Source organism: Columba livia, chromosome Z, assembly GCF_036013475.1.
Source record: "Columba livia isolate bColLiv1 breed racing homer chromosome Z, bColLiv1.pat.W.v2, whole genome shotgun sequence".
NCBI classification, from domain to species: domain Eukaryota; kingdom Metazoa; phylum Chordata; class Aves; order Columbiformes; family Columbidae; genus Columba; species Columba livia.
Window position 1 is genome coordinate 55556245 of NC_088642.1, and position 14016 is coordinate 55570260.

Sequence of the window (14016 nt, forward strand, 5' to 3'; positions counted from 1 at the left end):
CAATTAAACTGTATGCAAAACGCATAAACAGCAAAAGCATGCTGCAATGCAATCCTCTGTTAATCTATATGATGAAATAAAGAGACTTCCATTAAGACATTCACTTTTTAAAGACACAAATTAGGTGAAAACCAAGACTAGCAGAATACTCAAATCTGGAGATCAGTTCTCTTTTGCCCAATCATCAGCATACGCCAATATAAACTGATTAAAATAAGTGTTTCTACTAATGGAGGTCAAACTATGACCAAGATTTTCCTAACCCCAACCTGAAAACTACCATGATCGGTGGCACTGTCAAGACAGTTGAAAAGATGTTTTGTACTTCCTCTTTTCAATGCCTCTCTGCTGTCCAGTCGTCCTCCGCTCTTGCTAGGTGACCCAAAGAGCACACTTGCCTCCACACAAAACAAATGTGTACACTGGCTTTTTGGAAGTGTTCCTTTTTGTCTTTGTCAATGCACATGAAAACGCTGAGGTTGTGAACTTTTTTTGACCTCTCCATCTCCTCTGTAGCCCAAAGAGCTTTCACATCATGCATCATTCACAGAGGAGGAGCTGTAAGACTTGGTAAATGAGATGTGCAAATAGGTGAAGAAAACTTTATGGGCCACGGATTTAAAAAGCAGAGGCTCACTCACACAGAAGCAGTACAAGAACCTGTTTTCAGGTCTAAAGCTGCTTAGTTTAAAGCTTTGATATCAAGCCTAATAATGTAATCACCAGTCATTTAGCACAGTGACACTGGTGTGCTTAAGCCCTCTCTGGAGGTACTATACCCATGACAGAAGTGGGATGTCATTTTCTCAATTTACAATCTGGATCATCTTAGTTGTCTACCTAAATAGTTTTTATGACTACCATATTAATTACAAGCTACTGCAATGGTTAAGTTGAGAATTACTTCAAAATTGCTTTCCATGCTGAGCTTGATGGCCACGAGGTAGTCTCACAGGTCCCAAGTTACTGCCTCTGAGCATCACATGGGAGATCCTCCTTGACAGAAGAGAAGGCAGTATGATGTGTATCGTTCACAGTGCCTCCTCTCTCTAAGGCAGGGACTTAAAATTTACTGATGTCAGCTCTGAGGAGAAACACTCTAGAGCAATTTAACTCCATGGACAGAACACGATGAATATGGAGCAGAGAAAAAGGACAGCATTCGTGCACACCTGAGTGCCACACCACTAACATTAAAGCTCAAAAAACTACAGACTTTTTCCTTTTTCTCTCTTTTTCTTTTTTTTTTTTTTTTTTCCCCTCAATTCCACAGGAGTATATAGAAGGGGTGGAGGCTAGGATTTCCAAAATCAAAGGCCAAAATCTATCAGTCACTGTGAACCACACACATCTTTCTTCAAGCCCGTGTAATCCCTTTACTTGTCTAACTGGCAAGAAACACCTACTCTAAGAAAGAGCATGGGCTGGGTTTGTGGAAGCAGAGCAAGTAGAGCAGCGTGACTTATTTGTGTATGGTAATAAAGTTTTGTTTAGCATTTCAACTGAAAATAGCAGTACCAGTACCAATAGTAGTATGCTGGTGCAAAGTTTCTAAACACGGTATCACATACTCTGGAGAAGATGTCTCTGTTGTAGAAATGCTGATCCCATGTCTTTGCCAAAATCACAGCTTTGCCTGCCAAGTACTCACCCTTGCCTTTGTTTCAAAATTGTGTCATTTTAGTGCTCACTTTAGCATGAGTATGAATCAACTCTACACCTCATTTTTATATGCTGTGCAATTCCTGCACAGCAAATAAAACCCCGTAACTAGATGTATAGAGATTCTGTAGCAGTCAAAATACAAAATCAACAGCTACTCATTTTAGATCCACGCAGGACTTGAATTCTGGTCTCCCAGCGATATAACTAGATCATTACACATCATTTAGTTTCCACAAATCCATCTTTATCAGCAGACAGTACAGTCGCACTCATGAACATTGTCAAGGTCCAGTTTTGATAGCATTATTCTCATTTCAAACACACACAGATGCACACGCGCGTGCACACATGCAGCACATTAGCTGAATGTTAATACCGAGCACACAGCCTCTCAATTGCAGCAAGACGAGCAGCTCTCTTGAAAAGCAATGGCACTTTATGGAACAACTGAAAAGGCTGGACAGAGTGATAGCATGTTCTCAAGCACGGTGCTTTACAGATGCAATGCATAGAAATACACCTTCCAGCTTTGACTTCTCAGCTACCAACTCTACTGAAATGAAAATATGCATTAAATAGATGCATGCGAGCCTGTGCCAACAGACCCCAGTCTCCAGTCCCATTCCTCCAGGAGGGTGGGCAGGGGAAGCCCTTATGCACCCCAGGTCTCCTTTCATGAGCCACACTTTAATTTTACTTCACACATGCCTGTGGCTACAAGGCTCCCTCGCTAGCACCCAACAACTCCCCCAAATCCCAGCACCCCTCAAAGTATCTGCAATGCACTCAAGATAATACCAGCAAATCATAATTTGGAGAAAATTAGTGCTTAGAGAAATTAGCTCACAGCAAGTTTCAATTTTCTGTCTGTATTCCCCAAATACGCAGAAAACATAAAAGGATTTAAGGTAAAAAGAAATCTGGGATGCAGAGAGAAAAAAGGCTGCATTTGTATGCCTGCTGTGTTGAACATCACTGCCTGGTATACCAAAATAGAAGTTTCTGCCGAACTTTAATACCTGCTGCCAAGAATGTAGCACAAATCATGCCTTTCTAGCACTTTTGCAAGCTATCCTCTGATTTCAGACCAACAAAGTCATAATTGTGAGAAAAACTGCGTTGTACACGAGAGCAAAATATTTAAACAATTAAAATTTTGCTTAGCACATCACATGTTCTATTTCATAAATACATTTAAATGATATGATAATGGACTTGAAGAAGATAATGAAATTACAATGATAACAACACAGTGGAAAGTCATCTACAAGCACCAAGAGATTCATAAAGAAACAGTTGCAACATGAAGTCCCACTTTTGTAATAGATACGATGAGACAATCATTTATATGAGCACCAGTACAAACGACTACCTACCTCTTGGGACAGGAAGGGAATGACTTGCGCACATATAGCATTCAGCCTCTTGACAATTTCTGCCTGCAAGTGACAAGAAGAAAGAAGTTCAATTACATAAATTCTCAGATGCAATGGTCACCCATGAACACAGAAGATACATTTGCTTGGTTGGTTGGTTTTTTTCTTTTCTTATTTTCACATCTCTAGTCACCCTCTGGCCAGGACAGATTATCAAAAACGACAAAAGTATTTGGACACCAATTCAACAATACCTAGGAAGGTAATAATTTCTGGCAAAACGGTTTTCCTTAAAAAACACAGTTTAGAACTGACAACAAAGAAAAGTTAATGCTGATTATGCAAACAAAGGCATTTAAAGAAAAAATCCTCAGGGGATGTAGCAGAAAGGACAAACAAAATACTGTGTATCAAACTAAACTCTCTCCTAAGAGGCAAAAAGCAGGATTATTTAAAATTACAGTAATGCCAGTGTAAGCGAAGGGAACAAATAAACCAATTACTTCTATACCAACACTGCATATCATTACAAAATTAGCAACACAATATACTACTTCACTGGTAATCACTCTACAGCATATTTTAGAAGGGGATACTGCAGTCTTGTATCATATTTATGCTGTTATCAAACCCAAGGCTGATAGTAGTTACAGGTGTTGCAGTTGTGATCAGAAATCAATAATGTACAACATTTTATTTCCATTCTGGAAATCAATTCTTATTCTGTGTATTTAATCTGCAAATCTCAATAGAGACAGAAGAGATTTGGAGACTTAACACAAGAATGAGAGCTGCAGAAACAGCCTATTTAAAGCCACATAGAATTTCTTACAATAAATAATAACTTTCTTATAATAAATTGTAACCAGTGTCAGTTCCTCATTATACAGTGGGACGGAATGCCCTTCCTCTTGCCAAGTCACTAACCATATGATGAAGACATAAAAACCTGCACAATTTAGGCTTGCTTCTTTTAACAGCAATGCTTCCAGCCATTTTACTATGCTGTCTTTTAAACTGGCAGTGCTTAGACAAGAACCTATAGAACAGAAAGGCTCAGAACTAGCAGAAAAAAAAAGTCAGAACCACATATGAAATAAATCTGGGCTCAGGAAATACCACAGTTACACAGTTGTATAACTACAAGACGTGGCATGCCAGAGGTGAGGGTACCTGTGACCCTGACTCTGTCGCCCTGTGCACGCTGCAATACACTCAAGCTCACACACACTTCCTTGCAATACAGTTGCTTCATTTCTCTGAAATGCATCTAAACTCCTGTAGGTTATTTATATAGCAATCTGTGTTACACTGTCCCAGTATCTTCTCTTTGGTCTTGACTGTTTATGCAAGTCCTCATTTTTTACATTCATCTACTACACCTTTTCTGTTTATTCAGCAGCATAGGTACCGTAAAGGACACTTGAGAATACATTCTGTTCACCATAAAGTTAAATTATCTGCTAATTTCAAAGGTCTGTGTGTGCCTGCAATACCAGATAACCTAGACCGTAAAACTTAAATACCCCTTTAAATAGACAGTGTTCAGTATGGTAGTTGACACAGAGATTTACAACTGCATGTTACACAGAGCAGTACAGGAAAGACAAGACGTGTGCATCAAAGTTTCAGCCAGAGAGGCTGCACAATCCAATACAGCACTACCTGAGAAACAATACTTGATTAAAGAGTTGTAGACCGTAATATAAAGCACAGCTCCAAAGTACCTGTGCTGTAGTCATTCAAGTACCATTTCCAAACTTTGTGTCCCAGTCAGGTTGTTGGGGTTTTTTTTGTTTTTTGAGGTTTTTTTTTAAGGAATCTCCTGAGTGCTTTAAAACCAAAGAGAAAATTACACATCCTGCTCTTTGAGGCTTCCCCCTATAAAGACAAAACTCCCAAGTACCACTGTCCTGACTTGAGCTGAAGCCCCTCTGACCCACCATTTAACACGCATCTGTGCCTTAGTAAAAAAAGGCGCAGGATGCCTCCCTCTGCTGCAAAACAACTCCTCCTACCCATCTTTAAAATGCCTGTCACAACCTTACCCACCTCTTGCGCAGCTCCTGGGGAGCCTTTGCGTTGGCTGTGCTCAGCAGAAGACTACTCTTCCATCACAGCTATGTTAGCTGGATGCCTCCACTGCACTGTTTAGGAACTGCGAATAAAACTGGCCCGAAGTGCCATGCAGGAGCTCAGTGTGTAATTTTAACAGGCTTGTCAATTCATAGATTTTAAGGCCAGAAGGGACTGTTAAAATTGTCTTATCTGACCTCCTGAGTAACACAGGCTGTAAAACTTCACTGACTTCTCCATCAAACACGTAAATTCTAGTTCAGCTAGAATATAGCTTAGTCAACAAAAATAATTTTATTCGGCTCACTTTGAGGCATTTCTTCTCAATTAAGGTACTCAACCCCAGCTATTTCAAGCTATTTCAGCTATGATGTTTTTCTTTTGATCACTTCCCTCTCCCTGCCCCAACAGAAGAAGTATGTATCTCTCTTCTACTTCTCTTCTGGCCAAAAAGTAGTTGAAACGTATTTGCTCAGTACTTATACAAAAATTCACCTCCGGCAGATTCTAAGCCTGGGAAATGTTAAGCTGTAAGTAACTGAAAACAGGTGACTGAACATGAACAGTTACACAACTGTAATAAACTTCTTGGTATCAATCCCACTGGAGTGCAGAACAGCGAGTCTTTTCATACTGTATGCAGGAAAGCGAGCTGACGGAGACAGAACCCAGCTCAACCTATGGAGACGAAAAAGAGCTCACGAACAGCTTCAGATGATGTTGAGATGTTCCCCAGTGGCATTTCTCAGCCAGGCAAGGGGCCCAACAAAGCTGAGAAGCTCTTGCTACACCAAAACAGGTTTCTACACTATTTCCTTATTAAAACAGTCTTCACTTCCCCCCAAAAATGAGTACCCCAAGTTGCGTGGTTGTGTGCACAGTTACGGTTTATCTCCCTCAACACCTGGCCAACAAGGACACAGCCCAGCCCCGCAGCAGTGGACCGCAGAGGCACGGCATGGCCGAAACATAACTGACCATCTTTGGAGAAAACGCTGTGTATGTGCACAGATGATCAGAAAGACATTACATGTTCTGTACTAAAAGAAATCTAAAAGCAGACATTTTCATGTAGTAAATACAAAGCAAATACAAAGTAACGTCTACCTCCACACTGCAACTATTTGTGCAGTTAACTGTAGGGGATAACACCCCAGCAACAAGCTTGATTGTTTACTACAAAACACACAGGATAAGAAGTTAAAAGGAGTCAGCTGCTAGAAGCTGACAGCAGTGGGTTTCTCACGACATCGTCCTAAAACTTGAAGGCGTACGCAATTGATGGTTAGCATCTCAGTAGATCTATTCCTACTGCCATTGCAGGGAGCCTGGAAACTTGTTTTCTTTGCATAAGGTACAATGTCAGACACAAAATAAAACATAAGTCCATATTTCTACGCTCATACAAATCTTAAAACACTACATTTCAAAACCAGCTTAGGATCATCTCTCTTCACTTAAACATCAGGCCAATGGGTTTTCCATGATCAAACTAATTGGCAGCAGAAGGAAAAAGTATGATTTCACAAAATTGGTCAGCCAATCCTCACACGGAAAGCCAAAGTTGCCTCGGAAACGCGGCTGCTTCCGCGGTCATCCAATTTTGCCTCTTTTGTCCCATAGGACCAGGCTTTAGAGAGGCATCATTTATTTACAGGCCTTTCCACTGGGCTTCGGTTATCAGCCAATAATGCTGTGGACACACACACTTCTAATGGCCTATGTTTTGAAACCCAGTCTAATCTGATGGCACAGAGCCCAAACTCCTTTTCCAGCACAGCCATTAAAGGATGTAGGTTATTGCTGTTGTCACCATTGATATTTGTCATTGTAATGTAATTAGGGCCCTAAAATGATGCATTACGGCCCTTGGCACAGCTTCTATTAAAATCTTTTCTTCTGCTCACTGAACTGCGACCTGCTTTCTGATGAATAACAGACAGACAGCTTTAGGGTGAGGAGCAGATTCATCAAAGAAGTATTTTTCAGCTTTGGAAATAAAATAAATAAATAACAGAGGGCAACCTAAGAAGAAAAGCACAAGGAAGGAAGGCGGGGTGGGAAATGCAGCACACAGCGCATTTGAATTTCATCTGACCACTTGAAATTCTGATTGCATCTGATGAATCTTTCTTAGGACAATATATTCCCAGCCTGTGAATCACATGGTTAATCAGGGCTCTAATCTGCTATCCATCAGCCTATGCCAGCACTGTAACTTCCAATCAAATTTATAGGTTATGTGGGTCACGCATCCCTGAACAACTACATTCATGGATATCCCATTTAAACCAGCACAGATTCTGAAATGCTGTTGTTCGGGTTACTGAATGTTACAATACTATTCAAAGCTTTATGAAAGCTCCTGATAAACAGCTGCTAAATTATTGCCTGTGGATACAGTGCGATGCTCTGAAATAGCATTAATGGCCCAATAAAAGGGTGATTGCTTATGCCAAAATATAAAAAGGATGGCTTTTGCTACCGTAGTTTGTCAAATATGTTAACAAACATCGACACTGCTATTACTCCTTTCCCTAAACACAAAAGATGTTTGGTTTTGCATAAAAACACACCAGCATGGAACCAGGAAAGATGAGGGAGAGGCAGGCAGAGAAGGCTCAGGCAGAAATCATCTTTCTACTTATCTAATGCAAGCTTATAGTGTTTGCATCCTTTGGGAGACACCTATAGAGGACGAGATTTTAAGAGGTTCGAGCTCTCTTCCTAACCACTTATGTGGTATCTTTCTTGAGAAAGATTAAATATTTATTAACTACAATGTTAATAACTTGTTTTGTTACGTTATGTGTACAAAGAGACAATAATAAAATCACTTTTCCAGAATCGGACCCAAGTAAAGGAATGAAGACCCATATCAGTTAATAGTCCCTCAGTATTTTTGCAGGGATACAATAGAAGAGCAACAGCTTAGGATCTCAACCAACAAAATCTTTTTGACCAAAGCCAATGGTTAAATGGTACTTTAATTGTCTAAATATGCCTAAAAACTTCAACTTTAAGTTTGCACGTGCCTACAAAGCATTCAGAAAAATGTTCACAAGATGAGCCTGTGGGCAAGGCTACACCTCCGGCCTCTGAAGGGGCTCAGCAAAGCTCATCCTTGGGCTACGACCACAGCCCAGGAGCCACCAGCTGTATGCAGAGGGGAGCATGTGATGGACCATTAGACTCCTAAATCCCTTTGAGGATGACAACGTAAGGGTTTAATTCAATTTACTCATGCCACACACGGCTAAAATAGGACATAAGCACAGGGTAAAATATGGAAATGTCTTTAAGTGCCTTGATAAGTATTTTAGCATATGTCCAAATTCTTCGCACAGATGGGGACTGAAAGAGAAGCAAGCGTCATATAAACGCCAGATATTAAAATACTCAGAAATGTTCTAATACATAGGGAGTTCAGAATCAATTTGTTGCTTAAAAATCCCCATTTGCATTCTTTTTTGGTGTAGGAAAAAAAAAGGGAATTGTGATTTTATTTATAGTATATAAACTTCGGGAAAATATTTCCACTATATTTCACAAAGTTCCATAGTTATTACAATTATAAAAAATTGCTAGTAAAGAATTACCACTGGAGGCTGCAGGTCTGTCAGTGGAATGGAAACAAAACTACTATATATGTATTGTTGAAATAAAACAGAATAATAAAACACTATTGGGAAACCCATTTCAGCAGCCAGTAGGAAAAAGAATATACGCAATTACATTTTCAGAAAAATAATCTGAAACAACTGTTATTTCAGGTTTAATTTGTTCTACACAATGCAGCCTTTGCCAAAAAGATCAATCTAGTTTATTAAGTGCTTACCAAGAACACATGCACACACCCATAATATCTAAACAAGCATTTCACAAATTAGTGAGCACAAAAAACATTATTACACTGTATGAGACATATCACGATTCTGAATAAAGCAAGCAAAAAAGCTAATCTTAGTATTTCAGAGAAAATTAAGCCTTCTTTCATAAAGAAGAATGTGTTTTGTTTTAATCACAGACTGTTGTCTGGAAGTGCTTACTGCAGTTCTACAGAACTAGAGGAAATACTGCAAGCCCTGAATATGAAATTTCTCTTCAGCCCTAAAGGAATGGTGTTTGGAAACTGAGCCACAAAGAGTCTAGTCTTGTAGCCGAAGAGAATGATAGGAAAAGTTCTCTGTTAAGAGGGATACTAAACAGAAAACAACTTATTCACTAAGCCAATTGCTGAAGTTTAGGAGATTTAATTTGAGCAACGCATGTATGAGTTGAAAGCAAGCGGAACCACCAGACTCTGCCAAATAATCACAGGTACATTTTCCACCTCACTTTCCTATCAACCTTCTTTACGAACATCCCAGCTAAGCTCATGAAGCACTGTAAACTTGATACTTACTCTTTGTAAGTTAATTTAGGTGCTTATTTTGCACAAAATACTGCAGACAGCAACATAAGCAATAAATCGGAGTGGCAGAATTTTCAAAATCAATTTTCTAATGCACATCCTGATCCGTGGGCTGCTGAAGTGAGCTGATAAGACATGGCTTTTATTTAATGTCTCAAGAACCATGTGGAGCTCAACTAAGCAAGAAAGGATACATATTGAATCATTCATGATTAAGACAATAAAAAGCAAGTCAAGTAAGGTGACATATAGACACGCTTCAAGCCTGTCACTTAAGGAAGTCACTGTTTTTTGTTAATATTGACTTCTACCAGCAAGCAAGCGAATAAAAATGCACATCTTGGAGATCCCCATAGCCCTTCAGTTCTTCAGGCTGCCACCACGTAGCAAGCTGCATCCTGCCCTGCCCTGCCCTCAGCACCTGCAGAGCAGTCAGAAAAGAGCCTGCAAGTGGAACTTTAAATGGCAGAGACCAGCTTCAACATCCCTTCCTGGAAAGCAGCAGGTAACGCTGAAAAAGCAGACAGAAATGAGTAAGACGGGGACACTGGCAAGGGAGGTGCTGTTTCCATCAGTAGAGCTTTGAAGTCCTCTGTGAGGTACTATGGTGCTATCCTTTACCCTATCAGAAATCCTCAGCATTTCACAGCAATATTTGTTTTGTGAAATACGGTTTCATACCACAGGGATGAGAAGTTTCCACCACCCTCCACCAACTGAAGGAATCTGACTTCACAGTTTAAAAAAAAACCCAAAACAAACCCCAAAAAACAACGCACACCACAACTTTTTTTTAAGCTCATAAACCTGTGGCATCACACTAAAGCAGCTTCAACTCCAAGCTCAGTCTTTTGCATCTATCTCCTAGCTGCAGTTAGGTCAGAATTTCCCATTTCAATCTTTCTCACAATAGCTGAAACATAGCAGTACACGCAAAATCACCCATCTCTTGCTACTCAATTCCTCCCCTCACACATCCCTCCAAAGAGTCTGACCAGTTCTGTGCCCGCTGGAAATGGCACAATCTGGTCTGAGCCTGTCCTCGCTACTGCGTGCACACAGTGGTTTCAGTGCACAGTTTTAATTTAACTCAATCCAGAAGGTCCCCTCTATTTATTTACATGGCAAGTTCTCTTTCTCAGGGGTAGCAGGAAAAGTGGTCAGAAAGAAACATTGGGGATCAGTAGTTTCAATGTGTACATCATGATTTTTTTTTTTTTAAGGTGACAGATAGTAAAAACCTGTTCTTAGTAGGCTTACGTTGAACTTAAGGTGTCCTTACTGCTTCCTTAATACTTTTCCAGGGCAGCTATTTCAGGAAAAAGCCAAAAACCTCTAGCAGGTGAATCTGAAAGGAACCATACTTCTAAAACTTACATACCCAGTGCTTAGGAAAGGGTGTTCTGCTGCTCTTATTAAACATTACCACAAAATAATCACTAAAATTGTTTTCCCTGTACAAAATAGAGCTGTCAGTGTCCACTTCTGATCCCCATCAGCACTCACTTTTCATCTGCAAATACATACAAATGAAGTTCCAGATGCAGCTGTAGGCACCCACCATCCTACATCCACCCTGTATTATGGCTACAGTGCTTACTCTGGAGCAGTATGCTCCAAATGTTAATCACCGAGAAGCTGATATGCTATCATGGCTGAAAACTGTAAAGATTGTGCCAGACTTCAGCTACATCTACAAAGTCATATTGTTTAGTCTTGAAGTTTGCAGAAAACACTGCAAGCAATGGTAACACACAATAGTCTTGCAAAAAAGAAGGAAGAAAGTTCAGTTTCTCCAGTAAGTATAGTGCTGTTCCAGGTTTTAATGAACTACATTAGGCTAATCCATACACTTATAAAAGTAGCAATCAGAAGTCATCCCCTCAAACAAAACAAACAAAAAAACAAACAAAACCACCAAACAAACAAGAAAATTTAAAAAGAAAACAAAACGAAACCAAAAAACAAACAAACAAACAAAAAAAAACAAACCAAGCTAAACCAAAAAGAAAAGCAATGTGACTGTTGAAGTCAATTTATTCTGAAGGCCAGGAATCAGCCCTTCTGCATCAGGAAAAAGGTTACTTCTTCTCTTCCACCTCTGGTTTCCTTTGCTTACTCCCCTCAGCTCTGCAGGGCATGAAAGGTTGAGACCGCAGCCTGTTTGATTCATTGATAATCACACTTGATTATGTTTGCTTCCAGAAAAAATAAACACTAGGAATCAGCACACGGATCTATTTGGTGGATTTGTTAGGTCTGGCTACAGTAATTCTTACAGGGTTTGAAAACTCTGTCATGATTCACTTTCAATCCCTCATCTCCTCTTTCTACCCAGGAATTTCACACCACATGGTTAATAGCTATCAATTAGCTTAAGAAATACAGTAAGAAAAGACAGTATTTATTTCAAGGAAAAGTAGTCTACACAAAGGAAACAAGATTTTAACTCCTCTTCCACTGCAACTTCCTGTTGTCCTACAAAAATGAGCAATAGTCAGATGCAACTGCCACAGATTAAAGTAACAGATTTTTGTATTTGACATAAGAGAAAAAAACCTGCCCCTTTTAAGCCAGCACACAAAAGCATGATTTTAACAACACCCCGAAAGAGATGAACAAATACTGCAAAGCTATAATCAAGCTTCAATTCTGGATCCTTGCAATGACACAAATTAAAATAAGGCATGTTACTATCTCAGTTGTTAAACCAAGTGGAAGCATGACACCTGTTAATTCTTTCTGAAGATAAATAAATGTTTCATACTCCTTGGTGGCATTTTATCAAGTCCCAGTTTCTGGAATGAAATTATCATCTCTGGAATAAAGTGATCATCTGAGAATCAGGCTACATTTGAGAAACCTTCCTCCTTTTCCCACCTAGATAGCTGTTTGTTTTGGTTTTTATTGTTGTTGTTTTTTGTGTTTTTTGTTTTTTTTTTAATCAACACTCAACAAGTGAAAGTTATTTGAAATACTAAGGGTGTGTAACTAGGGCACATTTTCTTTTACTCTGAATTTAAATGCAAGTTTCAACTTCAAGAACTGACTCATTATATTTCCTCATGCTTTGAGATGGCAGTGCCACATTTGTACTGAAGCACCAGCTGCGAACTTCAATGCTGCTGCACGGTGTGGACAGGCAAGCTAGGACGAGCCATCACCAGCCCTGTCACTCAGGGCTCACACCATACCACATACGATGACACAGCCAGTCAGGATGCCAATCCCTTTTCTCTGGAGCAGGTTGCCCTGAGAGTAAGAGGGACAGTACGGAGGAGCTGGAGAACCGAGTGCAGTCATCCAAAAAGGGAAGACTGGAAGTTCCAGCACTTCACACATCTCAGCTGCCACTCAGATGATACTGATTCATATTCATTTTTTTTAAGCAAAACGCTGCTACAACTAGCTCCACAGGAAGGGATTCTTGATGGAGCTGAATGCTGCTTTCCTGAGAGCAACAACAAAACAACAGTCTGTAGCTCCAACACCTATTGAGGAGAAAATATTTATACGAATTGTCATGGCTCACAGTTTCAGTCATTACGGATCATAACCATCTCTGCTGAAAATAACTTTACCTGGATTTCAGCATTTCTGCAACTGAGGTTTCTTGCTATTTTTCCCCTAAGTGAAGGAGGACAAGGAAAGAACAGGTAATTTTATCCTTCAACGTGAATATTTCCAAGTGGTAGTTTCACTAGTGAAGTACATCCAAAATAATCACGCAGTTCACAATTCTCTTTTTAACCTTCCTAAGAAGACACATTTGCAAAGCAAATGCTAAGACATTTGTAAGGCATGCATCCTTAATGTCTTCAGGAAATTCACTTGCCCAAGACAGCTGGATACACTAAGTACATCTTGATGTTCAATTCATTTGAATGGCATTCCCCCAGTAAAACTCCTGCCAGGACAGACTCTGAGTCAAGCAACACTAAATGGCATTTATCTTTAAATTACATCAGCATTATTGAAGTTTCCAAATACTCTTCATCCAAGAGGGATTTCAACTTAAAATAACTTTTTAAAGAAACACAGTTTAAGAAAATGCCATAAAGACCAGAACAGCAGGCATGAAGCAAAGGAAAACTCTCTGGTCGGGAAATGTAGATTTCAGGAAACCTTTTCCAGCGCTGTTAACTCCCTGTGAAATCACGCTTTGTGTGGAGAACTACTATGAATTGCATTAATTTCAGACAAATACTTGAGATGCACCATATGTTAAGTGCACTCTTCATCATACTGCACCTACACACTTTAATAAAAACATCTAGAATGCGGAAAGTAGGTCAAATATAAGCAAATGAAAGGGGTAAATAATTAACTGTATAAACAAATTAACCATATCAAGGTATTTCTCCTTAAACATGTTCTTACCAGAAAAGGCATCAGCAAAACAGCATTCTTTCATGAAGTTGGTCCAATTTCGCACCCACAACTCCCCTATAAAGATGCCTAGGCCAGAAATACAGATTACACACC

At 39.6% G+C, this 14016-nt stretch overlaps 1 protein-coding gene across 6 annotated transcripts in view; it reads right to left on the reverse strand.

Annotated features, from left to right (window-relative positions):
- The window catches only part of LOC102086479 (transducin-like enhancer protein 4), a 98608-nt gene that overhangs the window by 63618 nt on the left and 20974 nt on the right, over nt 1–14016 (reverse strand). For 4 of the 6 annotated variants that reach the window (XM_065045928.1, XM_065045929.1, XM_065045926.1 and 1 more), the window contains exon 5: nt 3042–3104. In XM_065045928.1, the coding sequence (XP_064902000.1) occupies nt 3042–3104 (63 nt within the window). Of the gene's footprint in view, nt 1–3041; nt 3105–13911; nt 13939–14016 lie in introns of those variants that run through there. The other 2 variants (XM_065045931.1, XM_065045930.1) reach the window with 1 other exon arrangement.